General features: G+C 36.2%; 1 protein-coding gene across 5 annotated transcripts in view; it reads left to right on the top strand.

Annotated features, from left to right (window-relative positions):
• UBR2 (ubiquitin protein ligase E3 component n-recognin 2) overlaps positions 1-23,124 on the top strand; it is a 106,535-nt gene that overhangs the window by 14,408 nt on the left and 69,003 nt on the right. For 3 of the 5 annotated variants that reach the window (XM_019738385.3, XM_019738383.3, XM_019738384.3), the window contains exons 3-6: positions 11,705-11,783; positions 13,638-13,751; positions 20,130-20,260; positions 22,174-22,312. In XM_019738385.3, the coding sequence (XP_019593944.2) occupies positions 11,705-11,783; positions 13,638-13,751; positions 20,130-20,260; positions 22,174-22,312 (463 nt within the window). Of the gene's footprint in view, positions 1-11,704; positions 11,784-12,105; positions 12,189-13,637; positions 13,752-15,706; positions 16,877-20,129; positions 20,261-22,173; positions 22,313-23,124 lie in introns of those variants that run through there. The other 2 variants (XM_088795720.1, XM_088795721.1) reach the window with 2 other exon arrangements.

The raw sequence follows: 23,124 nt of genomic DNA, 5'->3' as shown, positions 1-23,124 counted from the left end.
TACCAAATAACATAAATCTTGTGCTATTAAAAACCTTCAGCTTTTTATGACACATTTTAGGAATATCAAGACACCATGAAGTTTGGCCTTTCTAGACTGGAATCTAATACAGTGAACACTCTTCACTGATAGAGTAGTTGCTGGCTGTGAGCATTTGTAAACAAGTTTTCTTGTAGACATATGTTTAATTTTTCGTAGATAAATCCCTAAGAGTGGAATTGATGGGTCAAAGGGCAGGTATATGTTGAACTTAGTAAAAAACTGCCAAAACTTTTTCCAAAATGGTTTTTCATTCCCACCAGTAATGTATGAAAGTTCCACTTCCTCAATATTCTCACCAACATTTGATATTGTCAGTTTTTTTAATTTTAGCCATTCTGTGTAGTGGTATCTCATTATGATTTTAATTTTCCTGATGACTAACGATGTTGGTGCAATTTTACATGTGCTCATAGCTCATCATTTGACTTCTGAAGTTTTTTATTTTATTATTTTATTTTATTTTATTGGGGAAAGGGAACAGGACTTTATTGGGGAACAGTGTGTACTTCCAGGACTTTTTTCCAAGTCAAGTTGTTGTCCTTTCAATCTTAGTTGTGGAGGGTGCTGTTCAGCTTCAAGTTGTTGTCCTTTCAGTCTTAGTTGTGGAGGGCGCAGCTCAGCTCCAGGTCCAGTTGCCGTTGCCGTTGCTAGTTGCAGGGGGCACAGCCCACCATCCCTTGCGGGACTCGAGGAATCGAGCTGGCAACTTTGTGGTTGAGAGCCCACTGGCCCATGTGGGAATCGAACCGGTAGCCTTCGGAGTTAGGAGCATGGAGCTCTAACCGCCTGAGCCACTGGGCCAGCCCCCTGACTTCTGAAGTTTTTGTTCAAGTCTTTTGTCCATTTTTTATTGGATTATTCATCTTTACCATTGAGTTTTGAAGTTCTTTATATATTCTGGATACAGGTACTTTGTCATGCTTTTTTTTTTTTAATTAAAGTTTATTGAGTAACAGTGGTTAGTAAAGTTACATAGGTTTCAAGTGTACAATTCTGTAATACATCCTCTATATATCACATTGTGTGTTTACCACCCAGAGTCAGTTCTCCTTCCATCACCACATATTTGACCCCCTTGTCAGACATATTTGTGAATATTTTCCCCCAATCTGTGGCCTGCCTACATGGTGTCTTTTGATGACAGAAGTTTTTAATTTTGATGAAGTTCAATTTACTAGTTTTTTTCTTTTGTGATGATTGTTTCCGATGTTTAAGAAATGCCTGCCTTCTCCCAGGTGGCAAAGATTCTCTATGTTTCTTTTGAAGTTTAGATTTTATATTTGGGTCTATGATACATCTCAAACTCATTTTTTATGTGACTTGAAGTGTCAGGGTTGATCTTTGTTTTATTACATGTGGATTTCCAGTTGTTCCAGCACCATTGTTCCTTTTCCCATTGAATTGTTTTGGTACCTTATCAAAAACCATTTGACTGTGTAAATGTGGGTCTATTTCAGATCACTTTAATCTATTACTTTTATTGATATGGCTATTCTTATGCTAATAAGCACATTCATTATCTTGATTACTGTAGCTTTATAGTAAGACTTGAATTGATTAGTGTAAATCTTCCATTTTTGTTCGTTTTTTTATCTGTTTCAGGTCCTTTGCATTTATACGTTTTAGAATTAGCTTGTTAGTTTTTATTTTTAAGAAAGACTGCTTAGATTATGATTCAGATTGCATTGAGTCTATAGATCAGTTTGGGGAGAATTGACATTTTAACAGTGTTCAGTTTTCTAATCCATAAACATCTTATACTCGTATCTCTCCATTTATTGAGGTTTTCTTCTTTAATCTCTTTTAGCAATGTCTTACAGTTTTTAACGTAAAAGTTGTGCACACTTTTTGTTATATTTATTCCTAAGTATTTTATGATGGTATGTTTCTTAGTTTTAGTTTCCATTTTTTTTCCTGTGAGTATAAAGAAATACAGTTGGTTTCTGATGTTCAACTGTTTCCTGTGACCTTACTGAAGTCACTTAGTAGTAGTTCTAAGTAGTTTTTGTTTTTTTTCCTTCCTTGGAATTTTTACATAATCATGTCTTCTCTGAATGGGCAGTTTTACTTTTTCCTTTTCAATCTTTTTGCCTTTTATTTCTTTTTTGTGCCTTACTGCACTGGTGAAAGTGGGACGTCTTTGCCTTGTTCCCAGTTTTTTAGCGGGGGAGGCATTCAGTCTTTCACTATTAAGTATGTTAGGTATCGTTTTCTCATTCGTATCCTTTATTTCATTCAGGAAGTTCCCTTCTGTTCCTAGTTTGTTGAGTTTTTTTTTTAGATTTTATTATAATTGACTATTATAATTGACTATGTCAAGTCCTTTTATTGCATCTATTGAAATTATCGTTTTCCTTTTTCATTCCATTAGTGATTGCATTGATTAATTCTTCAAATGTTTCTCATTACTGAGATAAATGGCACTTGAATGTATTGCTGGATTCAATTTGCTAATGTGTTAAAGATTTTTGTGTTTGTATTCCATGAAATAAACCATTCTGTCGCTTTATTAAAATTTATTTGTCTGATCTTAGTATCAGTTATGCTGACCTTATAAAATGAATTGGGAAGTAATCCCTTTCCCTATACTTTCTGAAGAATTTGAATAAATTTGGTATGATTGCTTCCTTAAATGCTTGGTAGAATTTGCCAGTAAAACAAACCATCAAGATCTGGTGTTTTCTTTGGAGGAAGTTTTTGATGATAAATTAAATTCCTTTGTTACTTATTAGCGTTATTCAGAATAGTATCATCTCGTATCAATTTTGGTAACTTAATTTTCAAGAAATATGTTTCATTGTATGTCAAGTTTATAGACATAAAGTTGCACATAATATTTTCTTATCCTATTGATGTCTCTGGTATCTATAGTGATGTCCCCTCTTTCTTTCGTTTCTGATATTAGTAATTCATGTTTTCTCTCTTTTATCCATTTTATTAATCTTTTCAAAGAATCGGTTCTTGGCTTTGTTATAATAATTTTTCTTAGGTCTGTTTTATTGATTTCTGCTTTTGTTATTCTACTTATTTTAGATTTAATATGCTTATATTTTATTCTTTAATCGATGTGTTATTTACATTGTTGAGTTTCCAAATATTTGGTGCTTTCCTAGATATCATATTGTAACTGATTTCTAACACAATTAAATGTTCTATAAGGTTTCATTTCAGTCTTGAAATTTATTGAGACTTGTTTTATGACTTAGCAATATGATCAGTCTTAAACATTCCATATAAACTTGAAAAGGTATATTCTTCAGTTGTTGTATGTAATGCTCCCTCTGAGTATAGGTTAGGACAAGGTGGTTGATAGTGCCATCGAGTTCTTCTGTATACTTATGATTTTATTGACTAGCTCTGTGAATTACTGAAAGGGATGTTAAGATCTTCAGATATGATTTGTGTATTTACTTCTTTTAATTCTATCAGTTTATGTTTCATGTATCTATAAGCTATTTTATTAGCCACATAGGTAGATATTTATAATTACTGTTACTTCCTGATATATTGACCCTTTTATCATTATGAAATGTCAATATCTTTTATTAATTCTGGTAACATTCCTTGTCTCAAGGTCTATTTTTATCAGATTTTAATATAGCTACTCCTTTCATAACATATCAGTTACACTTTTTCCCCCAGTGGTTCCCCTAGAATTTGCAATATGTAGTATTTACAACTAATCAAAGTCCACTTTGTTCAAGAAAGTTTTTCTTTTGCCTTTACTTTTGTTTTTTGTTTGTCTTGACTTGTTTGCCTTCACTTTTTGTTTGTTTGCCTCCTTTACTTTTGAAGGATAATTTTGCAGGAGCAGAATTCTAGTTTGGTGGGGCTTTTTTCTTTCAATACTTTCAAATGTTTCACTCTCCTGCTTGCATGATTTCTAAGAAGTCAGATTAATTTTTATCTTTGCTTCTCTCTAGGTAAGGTGTTTTTCTCCTCTGGCTTCTTTCAGGATTTTGTTTTTCTTTATCTTTGATTTTGTGTAGTTTGAAAATTATATGCCTACACGCATATAGTTTTGTGGGATTTATCACGCTTGTTGTTCTCCAAGCTTCCTGGATCTGTGATTTTTGTGTCTTTAATTTAGGGAAATTATCAATAATTGTCTTTTACATATTTCTTCTGTTCCTTGCTCTCTTCCTTCCTTGTTGGGATTCCCATTACACGTACGGTACACCGTTTGTAGTTGTTCTCTAGTTCATCGATATTCTGTTCTGTTTTTCTTCCAGTCTTTTTTCTGTTTGCTTTTCAGTCAGAGAGTTTTCTATTGAGATAGTTGCAGGCTCAGAAATTCTTTGCTCAGCCACGTCCAGTCTAGTTCTTTCTTAGGAATTTCCATCTCTGCTGACATTATCCATCTGTTTTTGCGTGCTGTCTACTATATCCATTAGCGGCCTTAGCATATTAATCATAGTTGTTTTAAATTCCAGGTCTGATCATTACAACATTTCTGCTATGTCTGAATCTGGTTTTGATGCCTGTCTGTTTCTTCAAACTGTATTTTTTGCCTTTTGGTATGTCTTACAATTTTTTCTTGATAGCTAAGCATATGATACTCATATACTGAGGCAAAGGAACTCCTGTAACTAGGCCTTTAGTAATGGGATCCCATCACACATTTTATAGTTCTGTGATTAGGTTGCAGTCTTTTAGTGGACTGGGAACTTCACAAGTGCTTCTCGGTAACCCCTGCGCCCACTTCCACCACCTGATTGTTAGGACAGGACGCCTACAGTGTGCTGAAGTTGGGTATTTCCCTTTTCCAGGTCAGTTATACTCTGATAAAACCCCAGCGGGTTAGGCTGTGATTACAAATAGTTTCCTCTAACAGCCAACTTTGTTAATGTTCTGACATATTTCAAAATGGTTCCTTTTCCTCTTCCCCTGCTGGAAGCATGACACGATTTTTCTCTGACACTCACTGTGAGAACCTAGTAGAACTCTAGGGAATAAAACTCTCCAAGGTACGGGGATCCCCAGTGAATGGGTGGTCCCCCTGGAGTTTTCTCAAGCTTGTCCACACTGAGCCTCCAGCAATTCGTCAGTTATGATTCAGGTTTCCCTGTCTTAGCACCGCTTCCTCTGTAGTTTTGTGCTTGTGGGTTTCCTCTCTCATAAGTTGTGAATCTACTTCCCTGTTTGTAATGTCTACATTACAATTGTCTGTAATGTCTCAAATTGGTTTCTCCAATTTGGGGGGTAGTATTTGGTACTATGACTTCACTTGTCTTGAAGCTCTAAGGAGAATTGTTGATTTTTCAGTTTGTTGTTAGAATGAAATGACAACTTTCAGACTTCTTACATGCTGGCCTGGAAACTGGAAGTTGCACTCATTTTTTTAAAGAATATTAACCTGTATGTAGAAATCTGGGTTGATACTTTTTTTCCCTTTTCAACATTTTAAAGATCTCGTTCCAGGGTCTTCTGACATCTATTTTTTATGATGATGTCAGCTTTCACTAGCATGTCTGTGTTCACTTGTATGAAATGTATTGGTTTTCTCTAGCTGTCTTCAAAATTTTTACTTTATTGTTGGATTTGGGCAAGTTAACTGTGATATGCCTAGCTGGTGTTCTCTGTATTTATATTCCTGGGGTTCCTTGAGTTTCTTGGATCTGTGGGTTGATGTCCTTAACCAAATTTGGGAAGTTTAGGTTGTTATTTCTTCAAATATATTTTCTGCCTCATTTTTCCACTCTTGGGATTCCAGTTACACAATAGTATAATTAAGAGATTTTAATTAATACAGCAGCGTGTATATATAACTTATAAATATATGTAAAATTAACATAAATGTATAAATATGAACATATTTACATATAGATAGATAGTGCTTGCGCCAAACGTTTTATAAAAGGGATGCATAATCAAGTAAGTTTGGAAATGACTGCTTTTGACAAAGCCCCAATGTCTCAGGGACCCTTGAGTGCTTTTGCCAATCCAGCATAATGTTAGCATGGCCGTTAACCACTGGTAATATAACTGTACACGTTTGTTTTTTCTATTAAATGATAGACTCCTAGAGGACAAGGCTCTGGCTTTTCTTTTCTTTATAATTATATAAAAATATAACAACAGTGCCTCTCAGCTTGATTTTGAAAAATCCAAAAGTGTTGTCTTATGAGAGGCAAAGTATTAAAACAGAAAGTTACTAAAAATAGGAATAAAAACTGAAATATATAGCAGGCAAAAAGTATGATACAAAGCTTTTCATGTCTGACAAATAGAATTTGTGATAGAAAACATGGGACACAAAAAGACGACTCATTTTAAAAATGGACGAAGAATTTGAATAAACTTTTCTCCAAATGTTCTTGTTGGTTATGGTTGCACAACCTTGTAGATATACTAAGAACCACTGAGGTGTATACTTTAGGTATAAAACAGTATATAATACATACACAAATGGAGAAGGGATATTTTCGGTAGTTTTTCCATACTGAGGAGTCCCAATTAATAATTAAAAAGGAATAAGGGAAATAGAAAATCACCATTAGGCAAATAACAGTAATAATTGTAGGTAAGATCCATTGGTAAATGCTGTATAACTAGTGGGTGAAAGTTTGAGGAGAAATAGGAGGATATTTGCATTGTCACAAAGTCTCTCTCCAAAGGTAATTCAGTACAAAAGTAGCAACTTGACAGTAAAGAAACCCACCAGACACCATCTTAAGGAAGTGAGCAGTTAGTCACTAGTAATAAGACCTCAAATCAACATCATGTGCGCCCTGTTATGATGTTCTGAGAAGCACTCAGCAAATGCATAACAATCTAATAGTGAAAACATCGAACAAACCCAAATTGTGGGACATCTACAAAATAACTGACCAGGACTCTTCAAAAGAGTGTGGTCATGAATCAAGGCAAGAAAACACTAAGGAACTGGCACAGATAGGAGGAGACTAAGGAAACATGGCATCTAATGCAATGTGGGATCTTGTATTGGATCCTGGAAGAGAAAACAGGACCTTAGTGGGAAAACTGATGACCTGTGAATCAGGTCTGTAGTTAATAACCTTGCGCCAATATTAATTTCCTTGAACTCTGGTTCACGTTAGGTTAAGGGTATAAAGGAACTCTCTGCTGTTTTTGCAACTTCTGTATAAGTACAATTATTTCAAAGATAAAAAATAAAAATAAACATTCAGTTCCAGAAGTTAGAAAAAGAACAGTTGAGAACACTCAAAGGAAAAAAGAAGAAAGGAAATAAAGTGGTCAGAAAATGAAACAAGTAAAAAGTTGAGGTATTGAATCTTTCAAATTATTAAAGCAATTGTCTGGCAAGATCGAAAAAAAGATAAGATGCAAATACACAAAATCCAAAATGAAAATTGAGAAGTACACTCCCTATATTCCTTTTAGTGTCATGTCTTGCAAAGCTGGCCTTCTGTACTGCTGTAATGAAAAGGCAAATACAGGCATCCCTCGCTTTCTGAGAGTTTGCATTACGCCACTTTGCTTTATAAAAGACCTGCCTTAGTTCCTGCTTTCTGTAACTGAAAGACATCCAGAGAGGATTTTTCGTATTTTATGACAAAAGGCAAAAAGTGAAAAGCATGTTTGGTGTTTTGCAGCAAGCCACTGGAGGATGCACACCTTGAGTGGCGAGAGTGGCCCTGCTTTTACCAAATGTCAGGGTTATTTTAGGTGTTTCGTGTTGTTTGGCATGAGTTGGTAGGTTATTTTTTGAATCTACAAACACTGAAAACTTTTTTCCATGTAAATCAATGGTAATTGCTTCTTTGCTTCACACCATTTTGGCTTACTCGGCTTATGCCCTCTACTTTTGGATAGCAGGGAAAATCTGTACTTTGTGGACTAGAACATGAGGGTGGCAGTATACAGGCTGATTCTGAGATTTGAGAAATTGCCGTACCCAACAGGTGCTAAGTTGTTTGAGCCTCACTTTTGACAAGCGGAATGGTTTAGCATTGCTTTTGTTCTAGGGATGCCCTGGGAAAAAAACTATTGAGACACTAAAGGTGCCATGAACCCAGAAAGTTCGGCAGCATCTGAAATATGAGAATTATGAACAACCAAATGCTAAAAATAAAAATTGAGAACTTAAAAGTGGATAAATTAGTAGAAAAATGATGGGCAATTTGAATACAGTATGAAAACCATTGGAATGGTCATCAAAGCTCTTCACTCACAAAATCCCATACCTGGATGAATGTGTAGGTGAGATCTGCCAAATTTTGAAAGAATAATTAATTCCTTCCTTACACAAGTTGCTACAGAAAACAAAGAGTGAAAACTGCCTAACTATGCTGCTAGTATAATCTTGATTTTAAATCCTGATAAATTCAAGAGAAAGCATTAAATGGCCTTTTTCGTAGGTGAAAGGATCCTAAATAAAATACTAGCTTTCTGAATCCAAGAATGTGCTAAAACAGTAATGCATCATGAGCAAATGGAGTTTGATAGTTCATCTTTAAAGCAATTATTACTGTAATTGACCATTTTAATAGTTAAGAGAAGAAAAGTGTTTTTCTGATTTGATTCAGAAAAGCATTATATAAATTTCAATAATTGTTTATGATATAAATTCTTAGCAGACAAAGTATATGTAAGGGAACTTATTTGTGTATTGGGTTTTTAGAAACTTTTTATTGTGGACATTTTCAAACACCACAAAAGTAGGGTAATGGTATAGTAGACCTGACATGTATGTCCTCATTACTCAGCTTCAGCAATTACTAACAAATGGCAACCTGTGTTGATTTATGCCTGTGTTGATTTATGCCTGTGTGTGTGTACATACACACACTCTCTCTTTTTTCCTGCTCTGCCAGTTATTGTGAAACAATTTCCAAAGAGCTCGCCTTTTTATCAGCAATCAATGCATAGCTTTTTTTTTTCTACAACCATTAATATCCTAAGAAATTAACACTCATCCCTCCATATTTCCTAGTATCTATCCAGAGTTGAAATTGTCCTGATTGACTCATTTGTATTCAGAGTTCACATATTTCATTTGGCTGTTATTCTTCATTTTTTTTCTTACTCCGTAATAGCTCTTCTCCCTCTTTTTCTTTTTTTTCATTTATGTTTCCAAGAAACCAGGTCATTTGTCCTGTGGAATTTTCCACATTCTTGGCTTGGCTCATTGTGTCCCAATGGTCTTGCTGACCATGTTTCTTTATTCCCTGTATTTCCTCTGAACAGGTAATTAGTTAGGCTTAATTAAGTTTGTTATGTGTTGGGGGGGTGATGGTCCCTGCCTAATAATTAATGTGTAACTTCTTAATTCTTCATATCAGGAAGCACATGGTGCTTGACTGCTTTCGTTTTGTTCATTGTTTTGTTGAGATTGATCACTAGGTTTAGGTACCTGACAGGTGCAGCTATTACAAAGGTGGGGTTTTTTGGTTTATTTTTAAATAAATTTTATCGGGGAACAGTGTGTTTCTCCAGGGCCCATCAGCTCCAAGTGGTTGTCCTTCAATCTAGGTGTGGAGGGCGCAGCTCAGCTCCAAGTCCAGTCTCCATTTTCAATCTTAGTTGCAGGGGCCACAGCCCACCATCCCATGCGGGAATTGAACAGGCAACCTTGTTGTTGAGCGCTCGCACTCTAACCAACTGAGCCATCCGGCTGCCCCCTAAAGGTCTTTTTAAAAAGCCTTTTTACCTGATGTTTTAGCAGTCACTGTTGCTTGTGGCCTAGATCATTATTTTATTAGAGGGTAGCAAAATGGTGATATTCTAACTTAACCATTTCTTTGTTTATTAGCTTATTAATTTATTATTAAAAGAAACAGTTCCTTATCAATCCTTTTATTACCCTGAGGTACAGTTTATATAGGAAAGGGAAGATTCTTTATAGAAGGTAAATGCTTGATTCTTTCTGTGTGCGTGTGTGTGTGTGTGTGTAAGTTTAATTGCATCAAAATAAGGATTTCTTCTTAACAAAGGACCCGATGAGCAAAATTAATACACAAATGACAAATGGGAGACAATACTTGCAGTGTTTAATATTGCCAAGTGGTTAATATCTTCTAGACTGGATTATACAGGGAACGCCTGTAAATAAGCAAGACAAAGAAAGCAATCCCAGCAGAAAAATGGGCAAAGGATGGACAGGCGATTTATAGAAAAAGAAACCCCCAAAGCAATAAGCATATGAAGAGTTGCTCAAACATACTAGCAATCAGGGAAATGCAAATTAAGACAGTCAGATATTATTCTGTCTATGTCAGGACGGCACATATTAGAAAACCAGGTAAAACCAAGTGCTGATGAAGATTCAGGGCTATTAAAAACCGTCACACACCAGTGGGGGATATGTAGCCACTCTGGACAGCAGAATGGAACTCAGAATAAGAACTGTACATGTATATATGACTCAGCAATTCTGCTGCTGAGTTTCTATGCCAAAGCAAGTCTCAAACAGGGATGTTCCCTGCAGCAGCATTTGTGGTAGAAAGGCACTGGAGGTAATCCAGGTGTCCCCTGCGGGGTAGTAGAGAGACAAAATGTTTTGGATCCACGCCGTGGTGACGCTGTAGCTGATAGAAGCAGCGATCAGATGTACATATGTACAGATGTACATATACAAAATGAATGGATCACGTTACAGAAGTGACAAAGTAAAGAATAGAATGTGATCTGTAACACAGTAAGATGTGCGTACGTTAAAAATACGTGCACTCAAACGTTTTGCAAAAACATATACAAATAAAAGGGCACAAGATAAGCACAGTAGAGTAGTTGCCTAACGAGGATACAGGAACAAGGATGAGGGAAATTGAGAAATTTTCATGAGTCCCCATCTCATTTCATGGACTTAACAGAGATTCGCTTATGATGATCTGTAAGTGTATGTGACTGGCAGTATGATGAAAGCAAGGTGAAATGACTGAGGATACCACTGACAACCCATCCACCTTGTGGAATTATTACTCTCCTGTCAGGGTATCTTACGAACCTCATGTGTTGTGTGACCGTTAGACATCCAGACCAAGTGAGGAGATGTGTCAATCTGTATATTGAACACTTAGAATGTTTATCCCTTTTAAATTAGTTAAAATTTAAATAGAAATAGAAGTTCTAATATTTTCTTGCATCTTAGACATCTTGCCTTTTTGGGGAGTGGGGGCAGTGTATACATACTTGTTTGAAAACTCTTGGTCTGAAATACCTGTTTGGAGGAAGTTACTTGAAATCTCAAGACACATCTTAAGAATTGATAAAATTTTAAATCTATAACATATACATCTGTGTGTTTTAATATAAAATGTGATTTCCCCAAATCTTCGGGGAAAATGACTGTTCTTAGAAGAGTATGTGCCTTCAAAGACTCCCTGGTACACATCCAGTATGAGAAGCAGGTTCTTAAGCTGACTTCATTGTTCAGCGCTCTGCCGGATCTTTGGGAATAATACTTCCTTTCTTTCTTTCTTTTTTTTTCTCTTTTTTTTTTTAAGGAGGGCGCAGCTCACAGTGGCCCATGAGGGGCTCGAACTGGCAACCTTGGTGTTACTAGCACCACGCTCTAACCAACTGTGAGCTAACCACGCCACCCAATATTTCCTTTCTTTTAACACCAAGGCACTTCCCTATTAATGGCTCTTCTAGGATTGATTCCAATTGAAATATGTTGTGAAATATACAGTTATTTTCTGACACTCTGATTTTTTTTTCCCCTTTAACTTTACAGAGACTGTGCAGTTGATCCAACTTGTGTTTTATGCATGGAGTGTTTTTTGGGAAGTGTTCACAAAGACCATCGATACAGGGTGAGTAATGTCCAGCTAATAACCAGACCCAGTATTGAATTTTATACCAGAGACCTTTGCTGCCTTTTTAAAATTCCAAGATTTAACACTAAAACGGGAGAGTAGTTTAAGAAATGTGTTACATAAGCACTATTAAACATATGATAGCAGCGTAGAAATGAATTATGAATTCCAGATTTTTTGAAACACGTGATTTAAGAAAGACAACACAGGTAACAGCTCCTCCCTGTTGGTTTTCAACTAGTTTGTTTTGCTATTTTTTAATGTTTATTATCTTCATAATTCTAGGTTTATGAAGAGGGTTATCAAAAATCAGAGGATAAAGGTGAGAGTTAAAAGTATGAGAGGGAGGATCCGAAAGGAGGATGTGTGAGACAAGTAAGGAAAAGTGACAGGATTATACATGTAAGAAATATTCTATTGGTCATCTTCTACAAAAGATTTGTCATTTCTTAGTATTAAAGAGCTATCTTCTATAAGGTAGAAGAGGGCCCAACTCCAAAACATAAGACCTACCAATTTTATTATCTTTTACTGCTTATAATGCAGTCGGTACTTTTCCAAAAATCAGGTGTGTTTGCTTTTAAGTCAGGGATACAGACAAAGGCAGATTATTACTAAGCCTGTCTGAATTCCTCTACTAGAAATTGAAAACTGAGCCATGAACATTCAAAATTTAGGGAACTCTTAGTAGCTGGAAATTTTTTCGCCCTAATCCCAAATAAAATGGTAGAGAAGGAATATTGCTATCTTGTTATTATTTCAGGAGTCCTGTTGGCTCAGGATGTTTCCTCCTGTTTGTTTTTATCCACAATACCTGGGTATTGATAACAGTGAACTAAAAACAACTATAAAATTGAACTCCTTGTATTTTTGTGTTCTCTTTATTTTCATAAAACAGTAGGAGAGTCCCCGTTTCCTTTAACCTGTTCTACCTATCTTTGGTAATGAGAACAAGCATAAAAGCTATAGGGTGGGGTTATTTTCCAGATGCCTGCTTGCCCATGTTTCTTGACATATATCTTTGCAGCCCCTGGGAATAACTGTCATTTGGGGTTTGCATTAAGTTTTGTGATATATCACACACAAGTACTTTCTTTGGGCAGAATATAATAGGGCTCATCTAAAATTTGTATTTAATACCCATCTTAAACTCTCACAGTATTTTTTAAAAGCTGAATTTCCAGTCTACCAATTACTAAATAACAGGTTCTGTCTTGCCAGATTCCTTGAGTCATTTCCATATCTTAAGGAAGTAAGAATAATTCTTGAAGCCCGCAGGTGGCAAAAAGTTTTTTATGACCAGGCAGTTCACTTTTGTATTTACTGAGCTTCCTTCCTTTTCAAAGGAAGCTATTTGTGGAGCGTTAGAAAAGAAAAACTACTTCCATAGTTTTTGTTAGTTTCTCTAATGCAAATGTAGTGCTCTAATTAGACTCTTACATGGGACAGCAGCTCTAGGAATCTTTATAACTCTTGAATCTGCTATAGCATTGTAACCTGGTAGCACAGATGCCAACATTAAACTAACAGCCAAAACCCCTTCTGAAAACCCTTCTGATTTTCCTAATTAAGGAGGTCGTGTAGGTGAACATACTTGACTTTAAATTATGTGGAGTGTATGAGTTCATTACCAAGTAGCTTATTTTATTGTGAAATCACTTAAATTAGTTTATAGGCTTATTTAAAATCAGCTTTAAAACATTGAGAGGGTTGGCATTTTATTGAATTTTATCCCTCTAAAGAAATTCAACACTTTAGCAACACTTTAGTGTTTCCTTAGCACTTGATGATATAAGCTGATAGCCCTCAGTAAATACTTACTGACAAGATACTTTAAAATTTTTTTTCAAGATGACAACATCAGGAGGTGGAGGTTTCTGTGACTGTGGTGATACTGAAGCTTGGAAAGAGGGTCCTTACTGTCAAAAACATGAACTTAACACTTCCGAACTTGAGGAAGAAGAGGTAAAAAACATTTTCAAAACGTTGTTTTCAAGGAAATACTGTTTTACTCATGAGTTTGAAATATTTTCAAACCTAGGAATAAGCTTATAGTATGAGAAATGGATATGCAAAATAGTCCTGTCGCTGTTACAAGTGACCAGGTCCACTTTGATAGTTCTTTGTGTTTTCTGGGTGCCATACCGTTGCTAGTAGTGCACACTTGAAATTCTGAAAATTTAGTTTAATTTGGACTTTTTATTTGTTTGAGGTTTTGTTTTACTATAAGCATTTAGGAAGGTTTTTTTAACTTCTCAGTTATTGTTGAAGGTACTATTTTTCCCACAGGTGTAGACCAGTTGACTGTTGATTTTTGCATATTTGTGTTGTCACTAGGACTTTCTAGGCTAGATACCTTTCTTTTCTATAGCCAAATATGGCGGCCAATCCTGAGGATCATCTCCTGGTAAGTCAATGACATTGGATATGTTATGGGACCAAGTGTAGAGATGATAGCCCAGTGCCAGTCACACTCACTCCAGCTGTAAATACATGCTTTTTAAAATTGTTGTTGATCCTGCATTGTTTTCCTCTAAATGATATTTATAATGACATAGTAGACTCTCACTAAATAAATAACTTGAATCTCTGCTGCTGCTTGTGACAATTTACTGTTTGATTCAAGATCTTTATTTCAGATTTTATTTTTAAATGGCAGAGAGGTGGGTGCATTCAGAGTACTTATGTGTTATTAGTAGGTCTGATAGAGATTTTGGAATAAGTGGCATTAATAGTCCTTCCTGGTACACATACCTCACAGGTCTCAAATATTTCAACAGAATGACCAAGGCTTTATGGTATAGAACCGTGTCTTTCAGACTGTGTGCCACTGTGTTTGGACACCCAAAATTTGTGCAAAATTACTCAGTGCTAGAGAAGACATATATTTTGTGTTTCATTTGCACAAGTGTTCTGGAATTTGCTGCAGAGACACCAAGTGGTCAGGGTTCCAGAATTTTCCACTTCTATTAGAGCAGCTTTATTGTCATCTTTTATACATCGGATTGGAGTTCTGTGCAGAAAAATACAAATGACAAAACTATATTTGAAAAAAAGACTTTTGCTTTAAAAAAATTGAAAACTAGTATAAAACTTTAGGGCTACGGGCGAAGATATCTGCAAATCATATGTCTGATAAGGATCTAGTATCCAGAATATATACCATAGAACTCAACAACAAAAAGACAACCCAGTTAAAAATGGGCAAAGGACTTGAATAGACATTTCCCCAAAGAAGATGTAATATAAATGATTAAGACACATGAAAACATGCTCAGCATCATTAGTCATTAGGGAAATGCAAATCAAAACCATAGTGAGATACCCTAGAGTGGCTATAATAAAAAAAGGAAAATAAGTGTTGGTGAGGATGTAGAAAAATTGGAACTCCGTGTATACTGCTAGTGGGGATGCAAAATGATTCAGCGCTGTGGGAAACAGTTTGGCTATTCCTCAAAAAGAGAAACATAGAATTGCCATATGAGCTTGTAATTGCACTCCTGGGTATATATCCAAAACAATAGAAAACAAGTATTTAAATAAAGACATGCATGCTCATGTTTGTAACCGCATTATTCACAATAGCCAAAAGGTAGAAACAATCAAAATAACTTATCAGTGGGTAAACACACTGTGGTATGCACATACAATGTATAATAAAGAGAAATAAAAAGAAAGTACTGATGCATTCTACAGTATGCATGAACCTCCATAACATTATGCTAAGTAAAAGCAGCTAGACACAAAAGGTCACATGTTGTATGATTCCATTTACAGGAAATATTCAGAATAGATACATCTGTCTCTACAGAACACAACTGTTGGTTGCCAGGGGCTGGGGAAGGGGAGGATGGGGGGAAACTGCTTACTAGGTTAAGGGGTTTTACTTTGGAGTAATAATAGAAATGTTTTGTAACTAGATAGCGGTGGTATTGGCACATTGTAAATATACTAAATACCACCGAGTTTTTCACTTTAAAATGGTGAATTTTATGTTCTGTGAATTTCACCTCAACACATTATTTTTAAAAAGAAAAACTTGAGGACTTCGTTACCTTTTTGTCTTTGAGAGTAGACTTAAAATAGTTTTCTAAGAAAAATTGTGAATCTGCCTGCAGTTACTCTGTTGGCTTATCCTACATCAGTGAGGCAGCTATCAAATCGTGCAGACTTTGGTTGACTTCCCAAATTTTAAGAATCGGCTAGCAAGATCACCGGCCTGGCTGCAATTCCATGGCCCAGCCCAGAGAATATACACTCCAGCAACTTCACAGAGAATAAAACCGCCAGGCTCTGCCCCATCATTCTTATTTAAGATTTCAGTTAAGAGAAATGAAGTCTTCAAGAATAAGACTGTAAGATATTAAAAAGCTAATACTGTGTTTAGCATCTTGGTTCCCACTTAGTGAATTGATACATATCTCTAAGTTTTCTGTATTTCAATGCTTGAAATGGAAAAAAGCTATGTCATATTTGGAATGTACTTTTTTTAGTATGTCATAGAATTGTTTTTGTTGCACTGTTTTTTGATGATATTATACATTCAGCCTGCATCTTAAGAAAAAGTGAGAAAAATCTTGATGACATACCTCAGTAGGGATAACGCTTAGACGTTCCGCAGGTCTCTCAACTCTTGGCGTTTAGGGTGGGACATTTCTTCATTGTATAGGCCGGGGATCAGCAAACTACGGCCTCACAGGCCAAATTTTGTTTGCAACCTGATTGTGTTTCCTTTTATTGAGGCTTCTGGAAAATAGAGCCAAATGTTTGGAAATAAGCCTATCTCTAGGAGCTGTATGGAAATTTGTAGGATCTGTATTTATAAGTAGGTACTATTAGTGTTTCCAGGTGGAAATTCTCACCGTTCTCAGGAATTTTTTTCGTTTTTCCATTCCCAAATCCCGAGAAAAGTTGGTCTGGAAATCAGGAAAACCGGCTCCTTGGACCCAGGTGGTTGGTAATATTAGGCGTCACTTTGTGGAAACGACTCATCGTGGAGAACAGAAAACAGTTTATACCTCGGGATTCGGGAACAGGAAAGCGGAAAAAATTCCTGAGAATGGGCGGGAATTCCCACCTGGAAACCCTAGGTACTATCTTGTCTTCAATTTATTTTCTTACCTTTATTTTCATTTTACCTGCTTTGTACATCTATTTTTTAATTCTGTTTTATTACACTGGATGTATTCTTCAGTTGCTGTAAATCCTTTTTGGAATGAAATTTAGTACAATAACAAATATTAGCTGAGTGAACAACCTCAGTGAAGATTTTTTTATCTGAAATTTTCATTTATCAATGTTGCTCTCATCTCATTTGAATGTAGATCAGTGATTATTAATAGCTAAATATTATGCTATTATAATTATAAGCACTATACTTGCCTTATCTCATTTAGTTCTCAGAACAGCTCTGTAAGATAAATACTGCGGGTACCAGTATTTTATAAGCAGAAGCTTGAGTTTTAAAGAGATTAAGAAACTTGCTCAAAGTATCCCACACAGTAGATACTGGAGCTGGGCTTTAAACCTAAACACTAATAGAATAGATTCGAGTAATGGAACTCTTTAACAGTACGTTATACTGGTTTTTAAAAACATTTTGCAGTGGAATTGTTATTTTAAGTAAAATTCTAATTTTAAAATCCCAGTAATAAAACATAAAAGTAGTATTAGTAAATTTAATTTTTATAAATTAAAATGTAGATTGTTTGTTAGAAAGTCAATTCATGAAATAGGGGAGATTGTTTTTGATGATTATTCAGTTTCTAGTTTATTTCGAGTTTTAGTTGTGCCGCATGGAGAAAATCCTCATTCATATCTTATTTGCATATGAAAACAGTTAAAATCCTCATTGCAATACATATTTACATTTTAAAAATTCAGACTTTATGGAAGTGTATCACATAAAAGATGAAAGTTCTCCGTAATTCCCACTGCCCTCTCCAATATCCACAATAACCTTTTTAACAGTATGCCTTGCATTCTTCTAATTTGAAAGAAGAGTAAATCAAAGTTGAGTCACTGGCCAAAGCTTGCATTCTGTAATATAAATGTAATCACAGAACTATAATTATTAGTCACAATTGATAATACAACATAGGATAAAATGGTCACTTATTTATTTACTTATTCCAGCTGACTTATGCTGTGATAAGAGCACTTCGAGCAGAAGTCTTTCCTAGCATTTAATTTCCCATTGTACCTGAGTAGACTTGCACAACCTAGCATCTCTTCACTGCAGAAAGAATTCTGTCTTAATCAGCGACCATTTTTCGGGTTATTTAACATGTGTGCGCAAAGATAGCATACGCATCTATATTCCTAGGCCTGCCCCAAACTCAGTTAATGTAGAGGCAGAATTACCAGTTGGCGATCCCCGATATGTAATATAACACATTTAGTGTATTTTTATATTATCATTTAAAAATATATTTATATATTTTAAAACTGATGTGTAACTCAAATAGGGAATAGCTCTCCCAGGACCTGGGATGTTGTAGAACAGAATTGGAATACTACTGGCTTGGGTTCTTAGGAATTGACGATTGTTGGGCTGGCCCGGTGGCTTAGGCGGTTGGAGCTCCATGCTCCTAACTCCGAAGGCTGCTGGTTCGATTCCCACATGGTTCGATTCCCACATGGGCGAGCGGGCTCTCAACCACAAGGTTGCCAGTTCAATTCCTCGAGTCCCGCAAGGGATGGTGGGCAGCGCCCCCTGCAACTAAGATTGAACATGGCAGCTTGAGCTGAGCTGCTGCTGAGCTCCGGGATGGCTCAGTTGGTTGGAGCGCAGGCTCTCAACCACAAGGTTGCCAGTTGGATTCCTCAAGTCCCGCAAGGGATGGTGGGCTGTGCCCCCTGCAACTAGCAACAGCAACTGGACCTAGAGCTGAGCTGTGCCCTCCGCAACTAAGACTGAAAGAACAACAACTTGTGCCTGAATGGCGCCCTCCACAATTAAGATTGAAAGGACAACAACTTGACTTGGAAAAAAGCCTGGAAGCACACACTGTTCCCCAGTAAAGTCCTGTTCCTCTCCCCAATAAAATCTTTAAAAAAAAAAAAAAGAATTGACGATCATTTTTGCCCCAGGACCATTTCATTCTTATAAATCCTGTTTACCTTAATTCTTCAGTCCTCTAAATGTCTTGTATTATGGGACATAATTGTTAGAAAAGGAATGACTATCTTAGTGAGATAATATCACCAAAAAAACTGAGTTTTGGTTCTATTTTCTATTTTGGTGTAGTATGAGGTTTATATTATTACTAATATAATTTTATGAATCTCCAGGATGTACTAGTTGTAGTTTCTCCTTTTATGGGTGGTTTCACTATGTTAACAGCTTCTAAAGTCTCCATTAGAAATAGTAGTAAACCTTGCTAGTAGGATAAAAAACAAAAAAAATTTTTTTGATGGGACATATAAAGCAGCCTATTGAGAAGAGTTGTAGGCAACAAGTAAGACTGAAAATGTTAAGACTTCAAAAAATCTTTTTTCTTACATTCTTCAAGTCCTAGGCCCATCTCCTTTAGGAATCTTTGTCCTTTTTCCTCCATTCTTTTTATTCCCCTTCTCCATTTGTTTTATATCAGTTCAGTTCCACTAGGCTTATCTTTGGTGTACAAAAATTTTCTGTATCCTTATGTATATTTACAACACTGCGGGTTCCCATTCCATGATGTTGGAACACTGATCTTATTTGAGAGATGAATATAACACTGTTCAGCCATTAAGCTAAGTAGCGTGTTCAGATTTAAGGTAAAGCATTAAGATTAAAAACAATTTTGCCAACCTTGACTGACAGATACCATGATAAACAGTATACATTTATAGTAAAACTTTTGTATGTTAACCTAGAAATTCAGTGATTTACTCACTGGTAAGTCTAAAGTGGGACATCCCCTGTTATTTGCATACACAACCTGCCCTGCTGAGAGAAAGTAGACGAGAAAACTAAATATTGCTTGTCTGTCCTTAGGTAACATTCCTTTGTTTATTCTGGAAGTTGGGAATTAGTAGGATACTAAACTATAGAAATGGTTTAATGTTTGATTTTAAAGATCCTGGACTGCCATTCTAAAGATGTTTTAGATTTATTCATTAGGCATTGGCGTGCCATTGAATATTTTGGTTCAGTTGATTCAGTAATTGGGATTATTATGAACAAAACCTTTAGGAAGCTTGATCCAGTGTAATATGTAGGATCCAATTAAAGAGAAGCTGAACCAGGAAGATCAGTCAGCTTTTTACAGTAGTGTTTTGAGGGGTTGAGGTAGAATGGGAAAGAGGGGAGTTAATGTGCATTCAACAAAGTTACTTTTTTTTTTCTGTTTTTTTCAGGACCCTCTTGTGCATTTATCAGAAGATGTGATAGCAAGAACTTACAACATTTTTGCAATTATGTTTCGGTATGCAGTAGAGATACTAACCTGGGAAAAAGAAAGTGAATTGCCAGCAGATTTAGAGATGGTGTAAGTACAACCCTTTTATTGATATTTGTGTTTACTCATACTCGATTTTAACCATTTTGGTTTTAATTGCTTATGTTAACTTTAATACATCTAGGATAGACATCGTCTTTTTCTACAATTTCCAGCAGAATAGTAACCTTTATTTTATAGTTTTAAAATATGTGTGATCCACTTAATTGGTGGAGATTTCTTCCTGTTGGTTGGTTTGTTTAGTTGGTTTATAGCCATATTTAAGCCACATCAAGGTTCTATCACTGGTTTTAGTCACAGGCAGTTTTCTGTTTGTGTGATAAAACTGTTAATTCTACAATTCTTTTTGTTTCAGCCATCAAATATGATTAGGGAATGAGCTCTTTGATATAAGTGTTTTCTGGTTTGGCTAAATGCTCAAACTCAGTTTTAACCATTTTGATCCTAAAATTTTATAAAACATATTCCACACTTTGAGCTTATTTAAGTGTATTTCTAACATATTTACCATTTATTCTTAGATTATGGAGAGGGTCACGAACTTGGGACCAGAGAAGTGTATTCTGCCATAGCTCTAGTAAGGTTAAGGGCTAACTTTTTCATGTCAGTGTGCTTGCCTTCAGCGGCCTTCCCTTTTACTTTTAATTCTAACCAAGCTTGTTGGCATTGTTTTTGTAGTTAAAGTTGAATACAAGTTGGAGTGAGGGTCTGAAGGGCATTGGTGGTGTTTCTTTTTTGCTTTCTCAGCAGTCTTCCAGATAATTAGTTGTGGGTTAAGTGTTTTTTAATAAAATGAGGTGTTACTATAACTTTTCGGAAACGTTGAAAATGACTTAGTACCTCATGACTTTATCTTCATGTCCTTCAAGTTGGGAACCATTGATCTAAGATCCAAATTTAGACCCTGGAGAAGAGAAAAGTTTTGTTTTTATTTTTTTGTTCCATTGTAGGTTCAGGGCCACCAGCGTAAAAGAGAAAAGAATCTAACTTGCTTCTCTTGTAATGTTTTCCCATCCTATTAAGTGTCATGCCATCTACCCAGAAACTTGAATCACCGATATCCATTTAGATTTCAAGTCCAGCTGGTTCTCCTTCTTTTAAATTGTTCTACTTCTGTTCATCTCCATTCCTACTGTCCCAGTCCTGAGGACGTTCATTTCACCCTTAGATAACATGGCCTCCCTAACTGTACTGCCATATCTGCCTTCGTCCCTCACGCGTCATTCTCCGCACTGTAAGGCAAACTGACTGCATGTGCTATTCAAATCCTTGATTGTCTTTAGGATGGCAAAATCAGAATCCGTTCAAGGTCTTTAAGACTCCTGCCTCTCTCCAGCCTAATCCCCTCCTCCCTGTGCCCCAGCTTCCAGTATTTACCTTTGCCACCTCAGGACCTTTGCCTTCACCTTCCTGTGGCCCAGGGTTTCTCAGTCTTGGCACTGTTGGCATTTTCGGCCAGATTAATTCTTTATTATGGGTACTGACCGGTGAGTGTAGAATAATAAGCAGCATGCCTACCCCTTGCCCACTAGATGCCAGTGGCATTCCCATCCCAGTCATGACAACCAAAAACGTCTCCAGCCATTGCCACATGGTGAGCTATGGGGGGTGGAGGAGAATTGCCTCCTGTTAAGAGCCACTGATAGCCAGTTCTGACTTCAGGTCTCAGGTTACCTCTCTAGCAATTCTTTGAACTGCGAGAGCCGTTTTACCTTGCTATAGCATCCTACTCTTGATAAAAGCCAGTTCACATAGAATTATATGGCCAGTATCTATCTTCCTCTCCAGACAGTAATGCGTGTCATAGAGACAGGGACCATGGATGACTTTGTTGCAGATATGTGGCCAGTACATTCCCTAGAACAACATATGTTCTTAATAAATCAGCCTGGAGCAAGGTAATATGCAAATAGATAATATATCATTGATGTTTCATCCCACAGAGAGAAGAGTGACACCTACTATTGCATGCTGTTTAATGATGAGGTTCATACCTATGAACAAGTTATTTATACTCTTCAGAAAGCAGTTAATTGTACACAAAAAGAAGCCATTGGCTTTGCAACTACAGTAGATCGAGATGTAAGTAATTTCATTATATTGATGTCACATGATAAATTGAACTTTTGTTATAGACAAGTTGTCCTAGGATATTGAATTAAGTTATGTATGTTTAGGCTATTTTTTTTATTTCATTTGAATATTGGCCCACATTTATATTGGGTATAACTGTAAGCTATTATCAGATAGAAAGTTTAGGAGGAAATATAGTAGGTGCAGTTGTCCTCATTCTACCCAGTGATTAGAAATATTCAGTTATGAAAATAGAAATTATAGCAGCTTAAGTACTATGCTTTATAAGAAAGAAAAATTATAGCAGCCTAGATGAATAAATTTTTGTTGTTCAGCAAATACATTTATTAATGGCTTAAAAATGTTGGGATAGCTTTGAAGGAAAATTACTTATTTTTCATTAGTAAATAGAATAAATGTTGTAAATATTAAAAATTGACTGGAGATGTGCTCAAATATGTTTGATTACTTATTCAAAAGTTATTAATACTGATGGGGCAGCTCAGTGCCTCAACTGGTTAGAGCGCGATGCTCTTAACTGCAAGGTTGCCAGTTCGATTTCCACATGGGCCAGTGTGAGCTGCGCCCTCCACAGCTAGATTGAAGACAACAAGCTGCTACTGAGCTTCCAGAGGGGCAGCCAGATGGTTCAGTGGGTTAGAGCATGGGCTCTCAACAAGGTTGCTGGTTCAGTTCCTGCATGGGATGGTGGGCTGCGCCCCCTGCAACTAAAGATTGAAAAATGGCCACTGGACTTGGAGCTGAGCTGCTCCCTCCACAAGTAGATTGAAGGAGAACTACTTGGAGCTGATGGGCCCTGG

This window comes from Rhinolophus sinicus, chromosome 2, assembly GCF_057876585.1.
Source record: "Rhinolophus sinicus isolate RSI-liver-muscle chromosome 2, RSI-T2T, whole genome shotgun sequence".
Classification (NCBI taxonomy): Eukaryota; Metazoa; Chordata; class Mammalia; order Chiroptera; family Rhinolophidae; genus Rhinolophus; species Rhinolophus sinicus.
The sequence above is the reverse complement of the archived record's forward strand: the minus strand, read 5'-3'. Positions and strand labels throughout refer to the sequence as shown.